The following is a 22,605-nucleotide window of genomic DNA, read 5'->3' as shown; positions in this document are numbered from 1 at the left end:
ATCGAAACCTTATGTGAGTCGAGGGATGGACCATGTGGCCAAACCGTAATGATTAATTTTTCGGTTTTGCTAAAGACCTCAATTCTGTTTTTTTTTCTGACCTCTTCGCGAAACAGAATTCTTCCCGAAAACTGATAATATTTTTGATAGGGATGGTACTGGTAACAGATCGAGTATCGGTAGTTTTAATGTTATTTTTATATTGTAGTATTTATTGTGATAAAATTCCACGCACTCGTGGTGCCATACACACGGCACCGCAGTCATCGATAAGAATGTTTTTATTATCATGCATTTTACACTAATTGTTATTGAATCCAATCAACCTATCCATGTGCAGACCGGAGTACTGCCGCACGTTTTATTGCGTACGAACTCCATTAAATTCTGTTACTAGCATCGCACTTGTCCCAAACCACCTGTAGCTTGGAACTCTGATCACGGAACTAACTTTTTTGGGGTCGTATTCGGATGACCTGGATTTAGGTCGGGCGTGTATTTAGCGATAATTCTATCATTATTAAGCTTTTTGTCCGCAGTAAAGCAATGCAGCAGTTTAAAAAGCTGTCAGACTTTTTTTTTACCTTAGAGCCATACCAAGGATGTCGCAAATTGCTCGTTGAACGATAAATCGAGAAATGGGAATAGCTCAGTATTTCACTTAAAACTACCCTCATAAATGTGCTTAACCCTCCTAGCCCGGTATTCTGTATTCTACAGAATAAGCATTTTAACAGGACCTAGTATCCAGCAAAGTTTGATACACTCGCAACAGCTCTCCAAGTTCGCATATACATTTTTGTATAGGTGGGGGGTGAAATGATCATAGTTGATCGGCGTGGGGTAGATAGCCGGGGATTCTTCCACGGTGATAGAAAGGCACATATAACCCCCCTACAGGTTTGGAAATTCCCATATAAGCCTATATTGGGCGTTTGTGGGTCATTGCTTTCTTCGTTCATTCGCGAAAGATGAACGGCACAGGCGAGAAGACATTCAACTAGTTTTGGCGATAACTTTGCAAGGAAGGGTGGAAGCCCCGCCAGCCTACAGGCTTCATCCGCCATCATTGATAAGTGAAACCGGGGATGAAGGGCCGCCTAGATGAAACGAAGGAGGGAGAGGATTTTTTCGTCGGTAAGAGTACGCAGCCGGGTGTGGTATGACTTGAATCTAACGAGGTGCCTTATATGACAGGGGAGGAGGCGCTGATGGCTTACGGGAGGCGAATAGGGCGTCTGCTACGCGCTGTGTCTGGTTTAGCAGCCACGGGTCGACCACCGACGGGCAAGAACGCGTCATACTCTGCTATCGGGATGGAACCGCCTTCTCGAAATTCTCCAACGACCCCTCCCTCTACGTCTACACCAAGATCTTCCATCCCGATAGAAGAAACATCTCGTACGTCGGTTTCGTCTCCTATTCTGGATGCTACAGAACAAGAGGTTGGAACGACCCCTGCTATTCTGGAGGGTACAGAATATGCGCGCAACAACCACGACGATGAGGCGAAGAGCGAGAGCGATGTTCATGAAGCCGCTCCAGCTTCTGTGGCGTTCGATGTATTCGACAGTGATGAGTTTCTGGAAGGGATGAGGTCTGAGAAGTTGTTCGGGCCTACAGATGCGGACGACGTGAACATGATGAACATGTCAGACACCAGTGACTCTGATTCGGACGCAGACGACGAAGATGTTATGGCAGACAATGAAACTCGACATGACGCTGGCGAAGGTGTGGAAGACGTAGATGCCGTTGACATGGATGACGCTGATGCTGTTGACTACAAACTGGACATGACGGACGATGAACTGCGCGATATCGCCGAATCGGGATGGACAATCTACGATGAAGAACATTGCGGTAAGTCTGTCAGCTACAGAATTGTCTTATATGATATATGCTAATTCTGTATAATCCTTCTTTATCCTCATGCAGGCGACCTACAATTGAACGCTACTACAGACTATTGTAGCGGCCACTGGGGCCCAACCCGCTCTGCAGTTGCGTACGCGGAGTCTCCGTTGGCCATGTTTTTTCTATTTTCTCCCCAAATGAGCTTTGGATTCGAATTGCGGACGAGACCAATCGATACCGACAACAAAGCATTGGCGCAGTCGCCGCTTCTGGGAGAGCTAAAATGCTAGCGCGACAAGCTCAAGATCCCCGAGTGAGTGTTCCTAGCTTGGAAGACTACGAAGACAAGCTAAATAAGTTCAAGCGTGTCCAGGCTCATGAACATGTGCATGTTATTGGTCTGCTCTTGCCCCCATTCGTGACGGTCTTTCAAAGCATTGGTGTACGGATGAAGACGGCGCCATTCCACGGGGCACGTTTTCGCGTTTTATGAAGCGTGATCGGTTCGAATTCATTGTGCAGTTTATGCATTTCAACAACAACGCGGACGAGGCCTGGAAGATCCGTCCTGTATTACAAGCTGACGAGAGGACATTTCGACGCGGCTATCGTATTGGAAAGGTGATATCCTTCGACGAGGGAATGATGCCCAACCGCAGTAAATTCAACCCAATGGGAGTCTACATGCCGGACAAGCCCAGCAAGTACGGAACGAAGTTCTACATGACCTGTTGCGCAGAGACGGCATACTGCTCAAGGTGAGGCCAGTGACTCTTTATTTCCCAGAATTACATATTCTGTATGCTACAGAATAACTAACGATAAAATTACGGTATTCTGTATATCCTACAGAGTTGAGATATACTGTGGCGCGGACAAGAAGAAGAAGAGAAAGAAGAAGTCGTCTAGTGAGCCGCTGGGACTGGGACCAAAAGCCGTCGTTCGGAACATCACTAAGGCCCTTGCCGGGCAACATGCGAAGAGACTCATAGTGACCGACAACTACTACTCTGCCGTCTCATTGAGCTTGAAGCTGTTGGAGCTGGGATTCTACCACGTTGGCACGGCACATTGATCGGTTGGGGTGGTGCCCTATGCATTTCACCCAGCAGAAGCGGCCTAAGAAAATGCCAAGGGGCACTTACCGCATTGCTCAGGCTCGCGACCACCCTGAACTTGTAGCTCTGAGCTGGATGGATTCTAAGCCGGTGAACATGCTTGCGACTGGATGCAGTACCCATCGGACTAGTGTTCTACGGACGGAGAAGGATGGATCCCGGAGCACAGTGCCGTGTCCGCAGCTGGTTGCTGACTACGGCCTCGGCATGGGAGGCGTCGACGTTCACGATCAACTGCGATTGCAGCGGTACAGTATTCAGAAGTGCATCTCGCTCCGCAAGTACTACAACCAACTATTCCTGTGCATTGTAGATATGGCTACGGTGAATGGTTACATTGTTCATTGCATCACTCACAAGAAAAAAGGAGTTACTCCGCCCACCCATGCTGATTATCTGCGCCGTTTGCACAACCAGTTGCTATCTCTGTAAACGATCAATTTCGAGAGACACATGAACGCAGAAGATCTGGTGAGTATACCGGTTCCACGTCGAGCTCACGCCCTGGTCAACACGGACGAGTTCTATTCATCAGGAAAGCAGCACAAGCGGCGCCAGTATCTGTGCAAAGTGTGTTCTGCTTTTGCAGACAAGAACGCAAAATCGTTTGAGTCTAGCTACCTCTGCCAGAAATGCAGCAATGTTTATGGCGGGCGAGTACCGCTGTGCGATAGTATTCGACGCAAGGAAGAGGGAAACACACGCACCTGCTACGAGATCTGGCACGAGGTGTGGAACGACGGCAAAGCGAATCCTCCGGGACTAATAAAGAAGATCAGGTTCCGCAAACGAAAAGACAGAGAAGAAGACTGAGTTTAGTTGCGATTAGCGACAGTATCACAATGAACGGGTTTTAGTGTATTGCAGGTTCTTGGCATGCTTTGCTCAGAAATGCACCAATAGAAGATCCCAAATTCTGTAGCCAATGGATACATTGTGGACGTTATGTCCACGTGCGCTGCTGCTTTGTTGCCATCTTGTCCAGTTTTTCACCATTGAGCGCGAAAGGGCTTCCAATAGCATACTTCTCGCAGGTTTTGAAGTATACTGAAACCAAGATGTTATCTTATTCTGTAGAATACAGAATAAAGCTCGGGGTTAGAAGGGTTAACGTGGTCAAACAGGGTGTAGTAGGTCGTATTCCTCAAAGGAACGCTTGTATGAACCTCTAACACTCCGTTGTCTCATGCATAGCTAACACTGGCCAATGAAGCGAATATCGGGTTGTTCCGCCAGGTCTGATTTTAGGTTTAAGTAAACTACGACCTAAATCCAGGTCATGCCTGAGTACGACCCAAGAAAAAATCCTTTCGATCCAGCGACAGGATTCAGAAGCTCTCATCACTTCCAGATTCAAACTACCTCCCAACGACGATACTGACAGCGATGCCTGGGGTTCATACATGTCTACTCAAACTATCAACGCGACCTCCCTCGGAACATGGTATGGCTGCAGCAGGAGTGATGATTGCCAATAATGCACGTATCTCTATTGGGTGTCGAGACTTTTCCAGATCAATACTACTTGGGCACGTTCGCTGCTTTTTGTAGCTTGTAATACTCGAGATACCCGCGCCAAACCTGCGCATCCGGGTTCATCATCCACGTTTCTTTCTTCATGTTGAGCATTTTCCAGATTTGAAAAGGTTTCGCTCCTTCTACGAACCAAAGTTTAAATTGCGCGGTCTGCAACGCCTTCGCCAGTGTGTGTGTCTCGGGTACCTTCTTCGCCGCCTCGAGCATCTTGGATACAGCTTCGTCTCCGTGAAATACCATCAATTCCTTGATGACGCTCGTTTCCTGCCCAGGATATTTTTTGTTGTATAAGTTGACATAGGTTCCCAGAGCATTTAAATTCTGGTTCGTAAGGATATTATCCACACCCTTGTCCAGTGTCAGGATCTTGAATACATCGTCCATAGATTTCTTGTTTTGCAGCCAACCTTTCATCTGGGCAATTTGCAGCTTGCCCGCGATTTTACTTGTGGCTTCCACCCATCTGCCAGCTTCCAGCATCTTTGCCAGGCCTTCGTCGCCGTAGCGAGCCGTCAACGTTGTCACCATAGCAGTCTTGGGGTGTTTCTTGTTGATTTTGGTCATATAACTGACCCACATGCCGAACTCTTTGCTCTCAAGGAGCTTATCACCAGCCTGATCAAGTTTCAGCAGTAAGAAGGCCTCGTCCGCAGTTTTGCCCTTGAATCGCATTACTCCGAGCATTGTTTTATCAGAAATCTTTGTCGTTGTCCATTTTGCTGCGTCTGTGAGTTTATTGATGCCAGGAAGGTTGATAGCCTTCCTCTCTTCTTCATCTGATGGCGTGTCGCTTCTTAGCAGTCGCAGAGGTGGAGTGTCTCTCTGAACAAGCGGTTTGGAAATAGCGGCAGACGGCGTATTGAGATCGTGCTGGAGCGCTAGAGAAGCTAACAGTAACGTAGCGTAGCGCATTGCTGTCGTATTGCACCGCCTTGAGGATTCTTAAGAGCAAATTCCAAAATGATTATCGCTATGGTGCAAGTAGATTATGGTCAATTGTGAGTATTTTGTTGGCTTTGTTGTATTAAATACAGACGATCCCCTCGGTAGTCATAGCGTTGGGAGCCGCCAATTTATTCCTGTCTAACGGTATTCCTATCCACGAATGTACCATAATATGAATCCGAGTATCTTGGAACACTGCACAAAAATACTAATGGAGACGACTGGTGTAGCTCGTTACTGGCGATTCACCCTGTTTTGCTCTCCTATTGCCAGTTTGCCTCGCCACACCGATAAACCCTCCTCTCTAGCCCAACGGCCTCCAAGTTTGTACCAGAGTTTTGCAAGCTTTTGTATTGAGGGTGCCTTATCAGATCGCTTCCTTTCAGGCCCTGTAGCCAAGGGAGCTGGGCAAACGGATCGATGAAGGACTCGACTTGGAAGGTGCCTGGAAACTTTTAAAGTTGAATAAAGTTCTTCAACACAAGAACGTAGTCGCCGGCCTTTTCGAAACCAACTCAGTACTTCATTTCATCCAGTCTTTTTCTTACCGAGGAGGCAACACTACTCTCTTCGTTGGGGAACCCACCGTTGACGACTCACGGTAGTCTTCTCGGGTAGTCTTCTCTGGTCGTCTGTTGACATTGGGGGTACTCTAACCTCGCCTGCAGTTGTGATGATACAAACGCTACTATTGCCGCGAGTAGGATGCGGCTAATCTCCATAAGAGCGATCGAGGTCTCACGAAAAATATCCGAAGTGCTCCCATGTTACTGGAACTTACAGCCAATATCGTAAACGTATCCGTCGTAGTCTCGAATCAAGTGGAGGCATATTTTTACGTTTTTAGTGTCCAGAATGTAGGCGGAAAATGAATCCATTACCGTAGTGCTCGAGAGGAAATCCCAAAATCATGATCGAGAGCATGACAAACTTCCCTTGAATCAGAACACGCTGAGACCAAAGCACAAATCCTAGCTGGTAGATGCCCGAGATGCCAACTTTGCGTCCGATTATTACTAAATATACTGTGGAAAATAGAAGTTCCACACTGCATAGTACCACTAAATGGAAAACTTTAGTCGCAACCGCATCAAACGTAACCATATACTTCATGGTTGCGAAATAGCGATAATTTGGTAGCCAAAACACCAGCGTCAAGTAAATTCCTGAACAAGTACAGTTAATCCTTCAACATTTTCTAAAATAGTATAATACTGTTACGTACCATAAAATGACAGCCCAAAAATTGTGATATACGATCGAAGTAAGATATACTCGGTTTGATGCAATGTAGATGTCACGCTTCGGACAAAATCTTCCTCTCTTCGGCTATCGCCACGAAGTGATGCGTTGGTTTCAGGAAGAACCTGAGCTGAACTCTGGGATAATGGCGCTAGTGTTTGTCTGCTGGTGGTTTTGGTGGATATGTGCGTTATAACATCGTGATACTTAGTAAGAAACTCGACTGTTTGGTATCTCGGATACAAGGAAACCAAACGAGACGGAGATTTTCGATGGAGAGACCTGGATACTCGATCGTTTTGGGCAATAGCTAAAGCAGAGGCGACAATATCACTTGATGAAAGAGCAAGTCGACTCTTGATTTCGTTATATCGATTCGCATCTTCCAGTATTTCTCGGCAGTTGAATATCATGTGGATGAAATTCACGACAACGACAGCGACTAGAGTTTCCATATTTTTAGCGTTTTGCAAGCACATTGCCGTGAACAGCACGTGATAAAAGTGGCCAATGGTACACGTAACAGAGCCCACGAGATCCAGATCGTTCTTTGCTCCAAGCCAAAGGGCATATCGTATAAGGTGTTTAATCACTGGTAACATGAGGGAAAACCACAATTGATGGCTCGGTGCTAACGCCATGAACACCGCTGTGAAGATCGGGTACACCAGAATAGGAGCTACAACCATCGCCAGCCATTGGTCGATTGTCTCCAGTCGTGGTTTAACCTCGGGTTTGTGAAGAAGTCGAGACTCGATAATTCTTCCCACGATCCCCATCGGGAGAATCGGAGAAAACTGCGATAACGGGACTGGAAACACCTTAGAGAGGAAGACAAGAGCAGCTATGAATCCAGTCGAAATTGCGCCCAGTATAATACCAAACCCAAGAGATAGTTTCCACGACTGGATCGTCAAATTTGATATACAATCGGGTTTGATCCGGAACGGGGTCATTGTAACAATCGTTGCACTCAAGAAATTACGTAACAAAAAAGTCAAACAATCTTGTGATCCGTCAGCTGGGTTCTTGAGTGGGATACTCTCAACGAGAATATTGGTGAGAATACAGGGTATTGGCGTCAGTATCAGTAGTGCAACGATCTGAAACATACTCGTTTCGCGTCGAAAGCGATCAAAAGCGTCGAGTTTGGCGACTGTGTACTCTCCAGGAAGTCGACCAGCAACATGTCGTAACCATCGACAGAATGCTTTGATAATACGGACAATGGTACGGACTGAAGGCTGTGCAAATACAACATCGTCCGCAGTTGGCGAGATGGAAACCATGACTGTGGCACAAGAGTGTGTAAACACAGCAACAAATTTTGTTAACAGATTTTCCATCTTTACATTAATGTCGTACGAATGTCGACCGAGGTTACGCTTACGCAGAACCGTAGAATTAATCCGTTGAGGGCTGTCTATTACCTCATTCTGAGGTATTCCCAGTATAATAGTTGTTTAGACTTCAGCTTTCAGCTGGAATATTATCCCGTTGCCGAAGTGAGCGAGTGGGAACCCCAGGATCATTATCGGTAACATGATGAACTTGCCTTGGATGAGAATCCGCTGCGACCAAAGCACGAATGCGAGCTGATGAATACCCGAATACCCTAATTGGCTGGAGATGATAACCATATATATGACCAGGAAGACAAGTTCGAGACTGCAGAGTACGAGCATGTGGAAGACCATGTTGGCCACTGCATCGAACGTCGTGGTGGTGGCCATTGTGGCGTAGTATTTGCGATTAGGCAAGGCGAAGACAAGCGCCTGGTACAGCCCTAATAAGACACAAAAACGTTAAGAGTTATGTTAGGGTGCTGTAAATGAAATCACTAACCGTAAAATAGCATTGCAAAGATTGTGATGTAAGACCGAAGAAGTATTATCTCAGTCTGGTGCAATGCTGAAGTGAAGTGCCGAACGAATGCTTCACACTGACGAATTTTTCCTGTCAGTGACTCGTATGTGTGACGGCTGTGTGTGCGTTTGACGTCATTTTTCTTACAAGGAACCGAAGCAGTCCGAGTTACGGTATCTGGTAAAACTACCGTACACTGCTCCACTTTGGTAGTCTTTGGGTAATTCGATGATGTCTTGGCGTCAGGCGTACTGTGTCGCTTACTGCTCAGACGTTTATCTCGTCCGTTGATGTTGGCAAGTCGTGAATTTTGAGAGATGGAATACGTCTCGGATAGTAAAAACTTGTGGTATTTAGTCACGTAGTCGTCTCGCTGATATTCTGGATACGTAGACAACAATCGCGACGGTGTTTTACGATGAAGAGACCTGGATATCTGTTCTTGCAGGGCAATTAATGACACGATAGAAACGATACCTTTTACACCCAGTTGGTCGAGATCCTCCACTTGTTCAGCCACTCTGCGAAGTTCGTACGCGTCTTTAAGGATTCCACGACAATTCAGTAACATTTGGAGAATATTTACCACTACCACCGCCGCATATGTCTCCAAAGACTTGGCATTTTGAAGACACATGACCGTAAACAGGATATGGTACAAATGCCCCACACTGCACGTTGCTGCGCCTACCAGATCCGGTTCATCTTTAATGACTAACCATAATAAATACCGTAAAAACAGCTTTAAAATAGGTAGAAAAAGAGATAACCACATCTGTTGTTGAGGCTCCACTGTCATGAAAACTGCAGTGAAGATCGGGTAGATGAGAATTGGCGCTAAATCCATGGCCAGCCATCGGTCAATTTTCTGCATTCGTGCTCGATTTTCTGGAGTTTCTAGAAATCTACGATTTATTATGGCTCCAATCACTCCCATTGGAACAGTTGGTACGAATTGCGTAAATGGTACGGGAAATACTTCGCCAATAATTGCGATAGCTGCATTGGTAGTCATCGCGACGATTGTGAGCGTCACGCTAATCCCACAAATGTATTTCCATGATCGAGTCGATATTCGCGAAATACAGGAAAGTTTGGTAGTAATCAGAGTCATCATTACTGCTGTTGCAACCAGAAAATTTCTGATCTGGAAGTTTAGAGAGCCGTAAAATCCAGAGGCAGGGTCTGCTAACGGAATGCTCTCGAGTATAATATTGACAGCCAAGCAGGCCACGGGTGACAATAAATAAATTCTAGTTAACTGCCATGGTGAAGTCCTGCGGCGAAAACGATCAAATGCGTTCAATTTGTCGACTGTGTAACCCCCTGGAAGGCGTCCAGCAAATAGAGTGAGCCACCGAAGAGCAGCGTTGAATATCCGCGAGATTGGACGGACAGGTCGCATGGAGAGCTCGATATCTGTCGGAGTAGGTGACACCGCCACCATTTTGGAATGTAGAGGGCAGCTAACATGTCAACTAAAAAAAGACGGATAACTTGGACACAAAAAGAAATAGATGTGAGGACGACACACCACATCCAGCCAATTCATAAGGTATACTGACTTCCTGGCCTCCTGTGAGAGACTGACGCTGTCTACTGAAGTGTTCCATAGTGAAAATCTGGGCACAACCAAATGTGAGACCATTAGCGTTTTGGTTAGAGCTTTGCTTCGTGTTTTTAGTGGACGGAATTGAAGCGTAGGATACTGTCATTTCCATTGTGTGTGAGAGGGAATCCCAAAATGATGGTAGTCACGTATAACTTTGACTGAACCAGTACTCGCTGCGACCACAAGACAAAAGCGAGTTGATAGAGACCCGAGATCCCTAATCGTCGCTGGATCAGTAGTAAATAAATGCCGAGAAATACAACTTCCACAGCGCATATCAATAACAGTCTCTGTACTGTTTGGTTCACGGCTTCCAGGGTTGTTAAGTACAAGAGAGTGGCGAAGTAGTGGCGATTTCTAAGACGAAACACCACCTGCAAGTAAATTACTAAGAGAGGAACAGCCAAGAGTCAGACGCAGCAACTAGAGATACTCTAACGAAATACTCTTACCGTAAAATAGTGTCATACAAATAGTGACGTAGGATCGAAGCAGAATTAGCTCGGACTGATGAATCGCCGAAGCAACCTTATGAATGACTGATTCGTGTCTCACTAATCGAGCTTCTTCTTTCTCAGCGTTAGTCCACGTGCTTGGTTCGCTATGGGATCGTGGAGATGATAGCGAGCATGAGCGAGATTTTAGTTGAATCACTTGACCTGACGTTTTTCTCGTTAGTTTTGAGCTATCAGCCCACGGAAGGATCCTTGGCATTCGAGTAGGTATCGTAGTTGCTGAAGCTTTCCTTACCGTCACGATTTTAGGTTCCCCAATGTTACTGTGTGGGCCTCTAACCGCAGCGTTCTTAGCGTTCTTAGGGTCGTTATGCACGAATGCAGCGTTGAATAGAGTCGCGCTTCGTAACGTTTCATGATTTTTCTCCATAAACTCAGCATTGCGGTATCCGGTATATGTCGAGAGCAGTAAAGACGGCGTCCTCCAGTGCAGATTCTGCGCTATCCGTATTTCTTGAGCATACTCTAACGCTGTCTGTAAATTATCCCTAACTGAAAAAGTTGATTTTTCCACTTCTAACGCGTGGGATTTTACTCGGGCTTGGTAGATGTTATTCGAGTCAGCGAAGATACATCGACAGTTAAATAGCATTTGCACGGTGTTGAATAGTACAACAACAGCCAGAGTTTCCACTGACTTGGCGTTCTGTAAGATCGTGGCAGTAAATAGCACGTGATAGAGATGCCCCACACAGCACGTAATAACCCCAACAAGGTCGTCATCGTATCTTGCGACATACCACAGTGCACTGCGAATGGTTAACTTGAGTAAAGGCAGCAGAAGCGACATCCAGAATTGCTGTGAGGGTGAGAGCATCATGAATACGGCTGTAAATACAGGATACACTAAAATAGGTAACGACTCCATACCAAGCCACTGGTTCACTTTATCGCTTAGTGCGTGAAATTGAGGATCGTCCGGTAACTTACGAAAGAAAACGAGTCTGCCACTGATCACCATGGGAATAATAACAGTGAACTGGCTGAATGGGACTGGGAAAACTCCTGATGCCAACGAAATAATCATATTAGTGCCAATACAGATGCAGCCTTGGAATAATCCGTAAATTGTAAGCGCTCTAACTGATCGAACTGGAAAACCTGGCACACAATCAAGCTTTTGTGCGGCTGGAGCGATACTGCTGAAGATTGAGATGAAAAACATCCGCAACTGGTAGTACCCAGAGCCCCAAAACCCAGTGGCCGGATCATTCAGTGGGATCAATTCCAATAGGACATTGAGGAGCAGCCATGGCAATGGAGTCACCAGGAGGATCAGCGCTACTTTCCACGACGGTGTCTCGAGTCGAAATCGCTGGAACTCATTCATTTTACTAACGGAATCCTGACCTGGTAGTCGCCCTGCGAACTGGGAGATCCGTCGTAAGACTCGAGTAGTGCATCCAATGACGTGATCAGGGACGCGCCCATCGAGCGATGACGGAGCTATGGCTGGCATGGCAATTGTGAAAATGAAAATAGTTATTAGGTTCGATAGTTAGTGGGTGAAGGGCTATTTGTAGTGCAAAAGTGTCAACCATGTTTATCGACAGTAGTCTAAAAGTCCACCATGTTACAAAAAAAGCTAAAAATACTAAAGTAAAAAATCCAGGTTCAAACCAAGTAGTCATCTTGCACCTGGTAATAGCTGGCAATTCTTCTGTTTGTTCTCGAGCCCTGCGCCATCACTCTACTCAAAATCAGCATTTCGGAATTTGCAACCATCTACCTCACCATGCCGCAGGTGGGACGCTTTGACCAGGTTCATGCAGCTCTCCCAGCCTGTGCTGTCTTATTGGGAGCCACGAAATCTGTGCTCAAGAAGAAAATGTCGACAATCTACTGCAAATGGTTAGCTCTCCAAGTAACGAAACTTCGACGTCGAAGAAGGGAGACTTTGTGTGGAATTACTGTCGAGCCCAAATCGATCGGAATCGCACTCAGGACGATCTGACATTCCTGGATTCTTGCAATACTAGCAACGCAGCTGATATTTAGTGCGAAAACAACAGATTGAATCTCCCTGTGAATGGCTCTTCACCGCTAGCAGCGAATCCAGGCAAGTATGAATTCTATCGGACGGAGTGGCCGAATTGTGTTTTGTTTGCTACTTTTCTTCTGGGGTCGTCCCTCTGATGTGTCTTGCTGGTTTCATCGAGCCACTTTCCAAGAGCGAGAACAAGAGATCAGCGAGAAATTCGACCTTGTAGAGGAGAAAATCGCTCAAGTTTGAAGAGTGTGGACAGATTTGATTTGAGAATTACCGCATCGAAATCCTAAAATCAAAAAAAATAAAAGCGATTACTCTCTTTTAGCGATCTCTAAATACCAAAAAAAATCTGTCAACTCTTTCAGTATATATGTTATCCTAAAGTTAGCACAACATAAACTTATGTCATACCTTAATTAATTTTAGAATATGCCCAAGAATAGTCGATGCCACAGTCGAAATTTGAGCCATGGATGCACGTCCTGTTATACTGGTGTTCCTGCTGGTTGGGTTAACGTGTGGTCTCGTCACGGGGCAAGGCGGAAGTCAAGACCAGACTTCAGTCAACATCGGTGTGGGGCCTGAAGCCGCGACTGCTGTAGACTGCACTAAAGGGTTCCAGTGCGATGCCGTCGCTTACGACCCCGTGTGCGGCTCTAATGGCGTCACCTATGCCAACAACTGTGTCTTTGCTTCAGTGTTTTGCTCTTCGGAACATGATGCAGACACTTTGTTTATCCAAGCGTTGGGTGAATGTTCTGCATCACCTGAAGTCCAGAGTACTCTAATGGAGTCTCTATCCGACACTCAATTAGAGTCCGTCCCTGCTGAGGTCGATCTGGACACTGTATTCTGCTCCCTAACGTGCAAGTTGACACCGGATCACGTCTGCGGAACCGATGGAGTTACGTATATCAACGACTGCCACCTTTTATTTTCAAAATGTCAGAATCTACAACTGGAAAAAGCCTATCATGGGGACTGCGTTACCAGCACAAATGGCATTAATCTGAACGTCTTGGAAGTTGGTGTGAGCGTCATTGATTCTCCGGTGACAGCAGAGAAGTGCAACTCCATGTGTGAGCGTGTATACGACCCAGTCTGCGGCTCCAATGGGATCACGTACGCTAATCTGTGTCTTTTAGAGTACGCCGAATGCAGAAACCCTAACGTTAAGGTGTTTGGACCTGGTAAGTGTCCTCCAAATATGCAAGCCGCACGTACAGCTAACAGTCCAACCATTAACTATAACGGAGAGTCCTGTATCCCCCAGCCTTGTCCGTACACGTACGCACCCGTGTGTGGCTCGGACGGCCAAACCCACGACAATCTCTGTCTATTCGCTAATGCGAGATGCCAACATCAGACTCTAACGGTGATTCACGAGGGAGAATGTGACGTTGACACACAAATCACGTGCGAAACGATGACCTGCCCTACATTTACGGAGTGCAAAGAGCAGGTTGAAGCCGATAAAACGGTCGTAGCTTACTGCGCTGACGTGTGCTCTCCGGATCGCTGTAGTGAGCGTGAAGACTGCGAACTTGTGGACTCCGACTGCTACACGGCGCCATGCTCTCCCATTGCCATGTGTATCCCAAAAGTTCAGGAGGGATAGTGTTGATTTAAGTGAGATCAATCATTTCCACTTCTCGGTCTCTAGGCGGAATATCAAGGATAGGAGCTCCAGCGTCCAAGGCGTCATCTATCATATCTTCGTCATTTTCATACTCTCCATGGTCCTCAAACCAGCCATTCGAGTTGTACTCAGCGCTAAAATTGCTCGATAAAGAGGAACCAATACTGATCGCATCTGCTTCTTCGCTGAGTCTTTCTTCCGCATTAATCTCTGCTATCGTTTGCTCCATAATTCCGACATTGTTTTTCGAGACCTTAGCTTTCTTGCGTCGTTTGTTTAGTGTTTTTTTCTTCCTTTTTCCCTTGCCTTGACCGTGATGCTGTGTCAATAAAGACCAGGCTAAAAGCTGCTGACATTCCGGACATTCTCCGCTATTAGCTTCACCGTCATCGTCGTTTATCGACCGGAAATGGTCATTCAAACACGGTGTATGACAACACATTTCACAGCCAGAATGATAGCACCCCACCACGTTCTGGTTACCATCTCCACTCTCTGATTCCGAGTACAACTTAACTTCACATATAAAACACTTGGAAACAGTGTCTTCGTTCTCCACACCAGCGAAAGTTTCCAATGCTCTGGTCTCGCAGTGTACAGCTGCATACCTCGTCCCCAATGCCCGAGCGGTGTTGTGTATCTCGTCACTGGTGAAGCTCACGGTTAGATTTAACCCTTTAAACGGCTCCAAGTTAATTATTTCCAGCATTTCTACCAACTTCCGCTTGACGGATCGAGGAGTTCCGAATCCTCTGGATCCGTGTAAATATTCCAAGTGAGTCTTGGAGATTTTACTAACCTCTGGATGCTGCCACACCCACTCAACTGCAACGATAGAGAACGTTAGAGGTAAGTAAAGTATTAAAATGGTTCATAATCCACGTACATTGAAGAGCTCGAAACTTGCTCGGGAAGCCGTGCACGACGGCGATCATTTCCCTTTAAAAAGTACTTTGATCAGGAAATAGTAATTAATGAGTAATAGTATTTTTAATGACTACTATTTCCTACCACGGTCGGAATTTCCGCGTTCTCTTGGCTCCGTTGACGAGTTCTCCGTTATGCTGACGTATGCGTCGCGTCGGAGCTACGGTGAAGCCAATATACGAGCATCGTAGGCGCTGTGGAGGCTGCACAGGCGTCAGGAGGTAGCAGGCGAAGAAGGGCATTGACAGCTCCAGCAATGCTATAGAATAGATGGCTGTGATTGGCCTAGGCACAAGAAAAATTAGCGAATCAAAACACTATTGTTATTTCGCCGATTTATCATGGCCGACGTGGTGTCCGAGTATGAGGCGGCGGTGAAGGCCAAGGAGGCAATCGAGGCCGAGATTGAGGCTGTGGTAGCGGAGTTAACCTCGGGTAACAACCCAGGGTTAGATGGGCCTCTGGTAGATGCCGAGGGTTTCCCTAGAGCGGACATTGACGTGTATCGCGTGCGTCAGCTTCGCCACACGCTGGCGCTCAAGCAAACGGACCATCAGACGACCATGAAGAAGATCGAGGAGCTGCTACCGAGGTGCGTCGGTCGAATCTAACCTGGTTATATCACCACCCAATGTTTTAACGCTTTTACTGTAGGGTTTTTGATGCACGAAGCTCCGGAAAGCAGCAAGAAGTTAAGAACTCGACTACAACTACAGACCCGCAGGTGAATGATGCGACGGAGCGCATGCGGAAGCTCGAGAGCGAGTGGAAGCAGAAAATGAGCGAGGTGAAGCCCGAGGAGAGAGACCTGCTGCCTTTTGCAGTGGTCGAGAGCGTACAGAGAGAGTCACCAGCTGAACTAGCGGGGCTACAAGCACAAGACCACGTCCTGCGCTTCGGCACGGCCGACGCCAGCAACCACAGAGAGCTGGCAGCTGTGAGAGACATCGTACAGCGCAATATTGGCAGCGGTATCCGCGTAGTTGTGCGTCGACAGACCGAGATATTGGCACTGGAGTTGACGCCGCAGACCTGGCGAGGCCCAGGCGTGCTCGGATGTCTGCTTCAGCCCATGTTAAACCTGTGATGACAATATTGACCAACCAGGATTCAATAAAGCGCGTCAAAGTTTCCGAGTATACAGGCGTAAATTACAATCTCATGGTTAGACTAATAGCCAATCGAATGCACTAGCACCAGCATAATACCCAGAGCCCGTTGTAACACGTGAGGAAGCACTTCCCAGCCCATGAGCTGCTCCAAACGTCCACAATACGAGCATTGTAAGCCATTTGAGAACAAGTCCCCAGTCCGTGCGCCTAAAGACGGCGACCACGGCGACCACCCTTTCGGCGGGTGCTGTCCGTCGGGATGGGGGTCACGTCCTCAATACGTCCGATCTTCAGGCCATTGCGAGCAAGCGCACGAAGGGCCGACTGCGCGCCGGGGCCCGGAGTCTTGGTCCGGTTGCCGCCCGTAGCGCGAATCTTGATGTGCAGAGCGGTGACGCCAACTTCCTTGCACTTGGCGGCCACGTCCTGGGCGGCAAGCATGGCGGCGTAGGGCGAGGCCTCGTCACGATCGGCCTTGACCTTCATTCCGCCAGTCACACGCACGATCGTCTCGCGGCCAGACAGGTCGGTCACGTGCACGAACGTGTCGTTGAACGAGGCGAAGATGTGGGCAACGCCGAACACCTGCTCGCCCTCCTTGAGCGACGGGCCGACACGCACCACCTCCTCTACTTCCTTCGTCGCGGTTTTCTTCGACTGCGCATTGAGACGAAGCAGTTAGTTTAGTCTGGATTGGGGCTCTCTGGACACTAGAGCACAACTACGCACCATGATGGATTCGGACTTGAAACTGGGAATGACTCGGGCTACTCGAGGGGCGGCTCAATAGTCTGCTGGCTGCCAGTCAAACGGAGCGGCAGGTGATTGGAGGAAAAAATAGCATTTTTTGATTAGCCAATAATGGTGGAGCCAAATGGCTACATGTAGCTACTGGCCGAGCTGCTTAAGAAAGTGCTTTGTATTAAAACTCAGTCTAATTAATTGCTTTCTTGTTTACAAAAAGTAGATTTTATTATTAGTTAGGTGTTTTGAGAATACCTTACTACTATAAGTGCTTTTTTTAAAAAGCACTTACTGACGCTGAACATTTTATCTTAAGCGTTAAAAATTGAAGACTTATCTTAAGCGGAAATGACCAGGTTTTGTGGCAGGGCCAGTAGTAAATTTTGTCAATTTTGCTTGATAGTACTCATTTTTAAGCATTAAGCTTTCCTGATACATGACGTTTAACGTGGTGGTCTTGTTCTCTACTGGTGTAGGGCAAGCTATAATCGCCTCACGGTTGGTATTGTCGTGTTCACGGGCGCTGGTTTCAGCTTTCTCAGGAACGTGGGTGTTTTGTACATTCGATCAGTCAAACCAGCACTAGATGTACACATTCCCAATTCTCTGGAACGATAACATGTATTTTTAATGCTTGCTAGCGACCTGAGATCTTATTATGAATTGGTCATCTACGGATAATCGCGAATCAAACTGAAAAAAAGTTTAAACTTTTTTATTGGTTTAAAACCTGGTCATTTTGCCTTCGCACTTCTCAACACTTCCATCTCTTAGACTGGCGTCTCAGGTGACGATAATGTTGGTTTGAAGGTAGCACCCGAAGCCTTCACCCCCTGAACGAAAATCACCATCGATTTGAGAAGTGGATCGCCGCCGAGTCCACGGACACTAGCGAAGGAACACCCAGAGACGAAGGCGAGGGCGTGGACGCTCAAGACTACCTCACGAAAGCTGAATGGTTGAGCGGGACATTCTAAAAGCTGCGCTGGGAGCACAATCGCCCCCTTGGGAGCTTCCTGATACACTTTTATTCCAAGACTCCCCGAGTATTGGTCGTGCATCCGCATGATGCTGCTGGTGCCAACATTCGATGTCATTTTTAAGTGCATAATGTATCTTCAATGTTAGATTTTATACTGGTTTTAAAAAGCATAATCACGAAATCCTCTGACTAAAACAAACGTTTTTTTTCACGTTAGTTTTTTTTTTATAATCTTCGAAACGTACCAATCTATACATAAAAGTCTTATTTTGATTTTACTCGAGTTGTCACAAAAGTGGTCAGTCAGTCAGTTGTTTTTTTAAAGTAATTTAATAATTTGGATACTCTTGGATAAAAAAAAAGTCATGATATCCATACTATTTAAACAGTATGGATATTTAAAATAATCGGCTAGTCGATCAATTAACGTTAGTTAGTTGAATGTTCAAAAAAATATATAACTGAAAATGGTGACCAAACCCAATCGTTGCATGTACGTTGGTAGTATGGAAGCGATCTCTTAAAAGTTCTGTTATCTATTTATTTTCCTTTCTTGCTTATCTGGAAATGCAGTGTAGCTTGCGTTTTGTAGAACGAATCTACCAGTGGTCGCTATACAGACACTAGTGCCGGAGCAAGCTACACGAGTACGCAGACATTTCCGGAGAGCAACAAATACACAGAGCGAAAGCTCACTCTTAAAGGCAACTTCTTGAGCAGGCAGCAAGATGGTGTCCGTGCGGCACGTGTATTTAGTTGTAGTGAAGTTCTTCTCTTTCGCATCTGGTGTGGTATACACTTTCAATTACTCCACTAACATACACTCTTTTCAATGTAGTTCCAAGGTGTAGAGACCAGTACACCGCAACATAAACCTTTATACTGCAATCTACCAATCGGTTTAAAACGGCATGTACATCGTTGATTGAAGAAGTTTGTGTGGATAACACATAAACAATGGCTTTATACCAGGAGGGAGGGATACAGAGTATCGTGTAGGGCACCTCAGACATTATATCGTTCCAAAATGTCGACTGAGTTACAAGTAACATTAGGAGACCTTCAAGAAACATTCTGCTTGGACGACCTTCAAGAAACATTCTGCTTGGACGACCTTCGTTCAACTTTTCGCGCGTGCGGCTGGATGATAGCTTATTAACCTTATGATGATGACCAGGCGCTAACGCATCTACGTCAACAAGAACTGCCAAGTCCTATTCAAGTAAGCTTACAAGGAGGGAAGTTTCTGACGTCAAGAGGAAAAAGGGCTCTCGAAGGATTTACTGCGTACGCGTGCCAAGCCACGACTATAAAGGAAGTCTCACTCGCTCAGAAAGTAATCAAGCTCTCCTTCGAGGGAACACCGCCAGTCAGCGTCTTCGAGATCGACAATCTCCCAGTTATACTGCAAAATATCGAAGACAAAGCTGGTTGAGAATAACTAGCCCAAGATGGCCACCAGAAAACTACTATTAGGCATAGCCTACAGAATCTACAGATTATCTCTGAACACCGTAACGGTTAACTGTTACGAATATCCGGTTAAAGCCGGTTGTAGCGGTATCTGATTAGACGGGTAGAATCTGCGATACCCAGCCGAGATACCCCCGATGACAGGCAGGCTACACACCCAAAAACAACATCTAGATCAGCTGCAGCAAAACAAAACAAAATAGCCAGGAATGCAGTAGATGGTGGGATCTAGCGTTTGCGGGGCATGGCGAAGTAGAGTGCGCTCTTATCACTAGCCAAGTACGCTTATAGGGGTCCTCACATTGAGGATTCATTCTCCAGTCCAACGTCAGCACGTTGACAGACACTTTCATCTCTTCCAGGACATGCATGTTGAGGTCTTAGAAATACGAGCCGCCTTTTCGCCAACTTTCATTTTGTTAAAATCTCGACCGTAATTTGAGAAACTAGATCGCTTGCGCTCATGCCAACAAGGTCTCAAAATACACTTTTTGTATTGAAAACCTCAGCGCTTTCGATGAAAAAAATACTCTTTAACGTGGCCTTGCAGCTATTCCGATTCAATAATGCCTCGAATTTCCCTGCTACTGTGAAATGGATCCGCAGAGGGTGACAACAACCTGTACCAGTGAAGCTGTTACTGAAGAAAAGCTATGGCAAAGTTATGAGCTCAGTGATCAACTCAGCAAAGCCGATCACTACGCAGTACTGAGAAGAAAAATCTTGGCGTTTGTGGTCTATTGACATGTTTTAAGTCCTTATTATGCGCTCTGAGCTTACCTTACTGTACCACGTCGACCAGTTATTCTTTTGCCCAGTCGATGGTTCATTCAAGGCTCACCAAGCTAGACAAATGCATCCGGTATCCGTCTATACTTCACCGAGTTGCTCAGCGCCTTGCGCTGAACACCGTAAGGTTAATATATCAAATTAGCCCTGCGATTGGAGGGAAGAGGAGATGAATAAACAAACACACAATCAAGGATACTTTTTATGGTGGGGTGGCCGATTGTTAAATACTTTTGCAAAGGATTGTCTAGAACCCCGGTTTAAGTTAACCTTAATTTTTAGAAAAGGTAGAATCCAGTGCTTTCAGCACATCTCCGTTTACGCTCTGTGGGGTACTAATATTGCTCAGACGACTCGACGACGGCAAGGACGACACTGCGCTGACGACCGACACCACCAGCGCTTACCGACATCCGAGGAGGCCCCGTAATACTGCACGTTCGTAAACAAGCGCCGTGTAAACTGCGGAGCTAGTCAACAAGCACCGATGGTTGGTGCTGCGAAGGCGGAGGGTGCTGCCGCAGGGCACACACCATTGCATGCCAGAGTAGGAGTAGGAACAGGAGTAACTATTGCTTCTCTACTGGAACTCACTTCGCAATCTACTTTGCAGCGCGCAAAACGTCATAGCTCTCGGCGAAGTTTTGTCCACGACAAAACTTCGCCGAGAGCGTAAACGGAGATGTGCTGAAAGCACTGCATTCTATCTTTTAAAAATTAAGGCTAACTTAAACCGGCAATCCTTTGCAAAAGTATTTAACAATCGGCCACGACTCGTGGACCAGGATTATATGGCAGCTACCGATGTTGTGGTTGCCAGGCGTTTGGAGGGGAACACTTCTAGTTTCTCGCCCACCACCCAAGAGCCTCTTGATATGTTTTTTTTATTACTGTCGCTTCAGAAAGTCGTAGATCTATCCCAGTGCTATGACTGCGGAGAGGTTCATTTGTACATGCTTGCCATACAAGTGTGCTGCGGGTATCAAGCGGCAACCTTGAAACAGGAACACAAAATAAGCATAAGGACAAAATAAGCATAATTATTCGCTTTACATCAGTATTTCGATTAAAAAGATCTCGAATTTCAATTATCATATCGCAACATGATCCTATGAGCGTTAGAAATACAGTGTCGTCGATGTTGTCTACTATCGGTAAAACAGCAGAAACAATGAAGTACACACGCGTGGTCCATTGTATCGAGCCAGCTCGAGTTTAGCGGCATGTCATAATTGGAGCTAAGCCTTTTTTTTACTCCCTTATACGTCTACGGTTTTTTCCCCGTCAAGTCCAAGAATTTCTTGTAGAACTTGTCGGCAACTAGCTCACTTTTAGACAGACCATCTAGCTCTAGCATTTCCTTCACGTACCATCGGGGTCGATTCGCTGCAGCCCAGACCTGAACTTTTGCAAATATTTCCGCATCTGTTCCTCCGAACTCAATCAAAGGCTGGAAAATGCTGTTTTTGAAATCGTAGACCATGCTGTCATACTTTTTCACGTAGTGTACGTAGATTTTGTATTCGTTGGTTTTCATGACTTGTGCTGAAGGAACTTTATCCAGCTTCAAGCGCGTCCAGGCTCCGTACAAAGTGAGTCCTTCGCTTAACCAGTCGTCCAGCTCGCTGCTTTCACGTTTGTACCAGAATTTCTCCAGCGTTTTATACTTCGGGTGAGTCCTCAGAGCTTGACCCTGAAGTCCCTGTAGTCCAAGCTTCTCCATAACGTACTTGTCGGACTTTTTGAGGCTGACCCAGTACTTCATTTTTGCCCAGTTTTTAATGCCGGAGAAAATGCCCCTTTCTTCTCTCTTTTCTTTTGTGAGACGACCGCTATTTGAAAACCGCTGTAGGCCCGCACCCCTAGAGACGCCGTCATGGTCATCTCGGGAGGTATCTGCAGAAATCGTGCTGCTGGCCAGAATAGCGAATAGTGTCACAAGTAGAAACTGGCAACACTGCATAGGTAAGAACGGGAGCGACGCCAATGGTGACGAGATGTGAGAGCTACTGAAGGAATTGACAAATGACCAAGGTTTGGTCCAAATCCAAGCTTTGGGAGCGTATCAATTATTAACAATAAGAACCACCCACCCTTCCTCGTTATACCCTTTTATATTCGATAAGGTCTGATGCATATGTGGCTCTAATTCCTTCAGTCCAACATCAAAGCCTCTATAATATTGATGATGGACATCGTGACGACTAACGAGGGGGAGCACTGTACCTACATGTACCTACGTGTGCTGCATCTTCACC

At 46.3% G+C, this 22,605-nt stretch overlaps 11 protein-coding genes across 13 annotated transcripts; 5 read left to right on the top strand and 6 right to left on the bottom strand.

The window, feature by feature from the left end:
- Positions 1 to 1,088: 1,088 nt before the first annotated feature.
- PPTG_00362 (hypothetical protein) lies at positions 1,089 to 2,147 on the top strand (the record flags this gene model as incomplete). Its single annotated transcript, XM_008891746.1, has 3 exons — positions 1,089 to 1,137; positions 1,198 to 1,863; positions 1,939 to 2,147. The coding sequence occupies 3 exons, from the start codon at positions 1,089 to 1,091 to the stop codon at positions 2,145 to 2,147; spliced, it is 924 nt and encodes a 307-aa protein (XP_008889994.1).
- A 1,281-nt stretch (positions 2,148 to 3,428) lies between these two features.
- Positions 3,429 to 3,788, top strand: PPTG_00361 (hypothetical protein; the record flags this gene model as incomplete). The annotated part of the gene is made up of 1 exon (XM_008891745.1): positions 3,429 to 3,788. One exon carries the CDS (start codon positions 3,429 to 3,431, stop codon positions 3,786 to 3,788), a length of 360 nt encoding a protein of 119 aa, XP_008889993.1.
- Positions 3,789 to 4,163: 375 nt separating this feature from the next.
- On the bottom strand, positions 4,164 to 7,987 carry PPTG_20720 (hypothetical protein; the record flags this gene model as incomplete). The annotated part of the gene is made up of 2 exons (XM_008892918.1): positions 4,164 to 5,425; positions 7,216 to 7,987. The coding sequence occupies 2 exons, from the start codon at positions 7,985 to 7,987 to the stop codon at positions 4,497 to 4,499; spliced, it is 1,701 nt and encodes a 566-aa protein (XP_008891166.1). The 3' UTR covers positions 4,164 to 4,496.
- Positions 7,988 to 8,161: 174 nt separating this feature from the next.
- Positions 8,162 to 9,438, bottom strand: PPTG_00358 (hypothetical protein; the record flags this gene model as incomplete). The annotated part of the gene is made up of 2 exons (XM_008891744.1): positions 8,162 to 8,484; positions 8,544 to 9,438. 2 exons carry the CDS (start codon positions 9,436 to 9,438, stop codon positions 8,162 to 8,164), a joined length of 1,218 nt encoding a protein of 405 aa, XP_008889992.1.
- A 1,161-nt stretch (positions 9,439 to 10,599) lies between these two features.
- On the bottom strand, positions 10,600 to 12,150 carry PPTG_00357 (hypothetical protein; the record flags this gene model as incomplete). Its single annotated transcript, XM_008891743.1, has 1 exon — positions 10,600 to 12,150. The coding sequence occupies one exon, from the start codon at positions 12,148 to 12,150 to the stop codon at positions 10,600 to 10,602; it is 1,551 nt and encodes a 516-aa protein (XP_008889991.1).
- Positions 12,151 to 13,150: 1,000 nt separating this feature from the next.
- On the top strand, positions 13,151 to 14,299 carry PPTG_00356 (hypothetical protein; the record flags this gene model as incomplete). Its single annotated transcript, XM_008891742.1, has 1 exon — positions 13,151 to 14,299. One exon carries the CDS (start codon positions 13,151 to 13,153, stop codon positions 14,297 to 14,299), a length of 1,149 nt encoding a protein of 382 aa, XP_008889990.1.
- PPTG_00355 (hypothetical protein) lies at positions 13,566 to 15,541 on the bottom strand. Of its 3 annotated transcripts, none has more exons than XM_008891740.1 (3): positions 15,332 to 15,541; positions 15,207 to 15,271; positions 13,566 to 15,145 (listed from the first exon to the last, which is right to left on the bottom strand). In XM_008891740.1, exons 2-3 carry the CDS (start codon positions 15,253 to 15,255, stop codon positions 14,307 to 14,309), a joined length of 888 nt encoding a protein of 295 aa, XP_008889988.1. In that variant the 5' UTR covers positions 15,256 to 15,271; positions 15,332 to 15,541; the 3' UTR covers positions 13,566 to 14,306. The 3 variants fall into 3 exon arrangements, with proteins under 3 accessions (XP_008889988.1, XP_008889989.1, XP_008889987.1); XM_008891739.1 differs by having other exon boundaries at positions 13,572 to 15,145; positions 15,207 to 15,259; XM_008891741.1 differs by having other exon boundaries at positions 15,207 to 15,541.
- Positions 15,348 to 17,291, top strand: PPTG_00354 (hypothetical protein). The gene is made up of 2 exons (XM_008891738.1): positions 15,348 to 15,839; positions 15,902 to 17,291. Exons 1-2 carry the CDS (start codon positions 15,589 to 15,591, stop codon positions 16,332 to 16,334), a joined length of 684 nt encoding a protein of 227 aa, XP_008889986.1. The 5' UTR covers positions 15,348 to 15,588; the 3' UTR covers positions 16,335 to 17,291.
- On the bottom strand, positions 16,364 to 17,192 carry PPTG_00353 (40S ribosomal protein S14). The gene is made up of 2 exons (XM_008891737.1): positions 17,089 to 17,192; positions 16,364 to 17,016 (listed from the first exon to the last, which is right to left on the bottom strand). Exons 1-2 carry the CDS (start codon positions 17,089 to 17,091, stop codon positions 16,567 to 16,569), a joined length of 453 nt encoding a protein of 150 aa, XP_008889985.1. The 5' UTR covers positions 17,092 to 17,192; the 3' UTR covers positions 16,364 to 16,566.
- A 1,261-nt stretch (positions 17,292 to 18,552) lies between the features above and the next one.
- Positions 18,553 to 19,520, top strand: PPTG_20719 (hypothetical protein; the record flags this gene model as incomplete). Its single annotated transcript, XM_008892917.1, has 3 exons — positions 18,553 to 18,578; positions 18,678 to 18,732; positions 19,263 to 19,520. The coding sequence occupies 3 exons, from the start codon at positions 18,553 to 18,555 to the stop codon at positions 19,518 to 19,520; spliced, it is 339 nt and encodes a 112-aa protein (XP_008891165.1).
- Positions 19,521 to 21,614: 2,094 nt separating this feature from the next.
- On the bottom strand, positions 21,615 to 22,484 carry PPTG_00352 (hypothetical protein; the record flags this gene model as incomplete). Its single annotated transcript, XM_008891736.1, has 2 exons — positions 21,615 to 22,353; positions 22,441 to 22,484. 2 exons carry the CDS (start codon positions 22,482 to 22,484, stop codon positions 21,615 to 21,617), a joined length of 783 nt encoding a protein of 260 aa, XP_008889984.1.
- Positions 22,485 to 22,605: the final 121 nt, after the last annotated feature.

This window comes from Phytophthora parasitica (genome assembly GCF_000247585.1).
Source record: "Phytophthora parasitica INRA-310 unplaced genomic scaffold supercont2.1, whole genome shotgun sequence".
Classification (NCBI taxonomy): Eukaryota; Oomycota; class Peronosporomycetes; order Peronosporales; family Peronosporaceae; genus Phytophthora; species Phytophthora nicotianae.
This window is presented reverse-complemented; position numbering and strand designations above follow the sequence as displayed.

Bases quoted from the DNA above. Each gene is read 5' to 3' on its own strand.
- PPTG_00355 (XM_008891739.1), bottom strand. From the start codon at position 15,489: ATGCCCTTCTTCGCCTGCTACCTCCTGACGCCTGTGCAGCCTCCACAG. The intron at 15,260-15,331 runs GTAGGAAATAGT...TACTTTTTAAAG, and splicing joins ACGCGGAAATTCCGACCGTG to GGAAATGATCGCCGTCGTGC. The intron at 15,146-15,206 runs GTACGTGGATTA...CTATCGTTGCAG, and splicing joins CAAGTTTCGAGCTCTTCAAT to TTGAGTGGGTGTGGCAGCAT.
- PPTG_00354 (XM_008891738.1), top strand. From the start codon at position 15,589: ATGGCCGACGTGGTGTCCGAGTATGAGGCGGCGGTGAAGGCCAAGGAG. The intron at 15,840-15,901 runs GTGCGTCGGTCG...CTTTTACTGTAG, and splicing joins ATCGAGGAGCTGCTACCGAG to GGTTTTTGATGCACGAAGCT.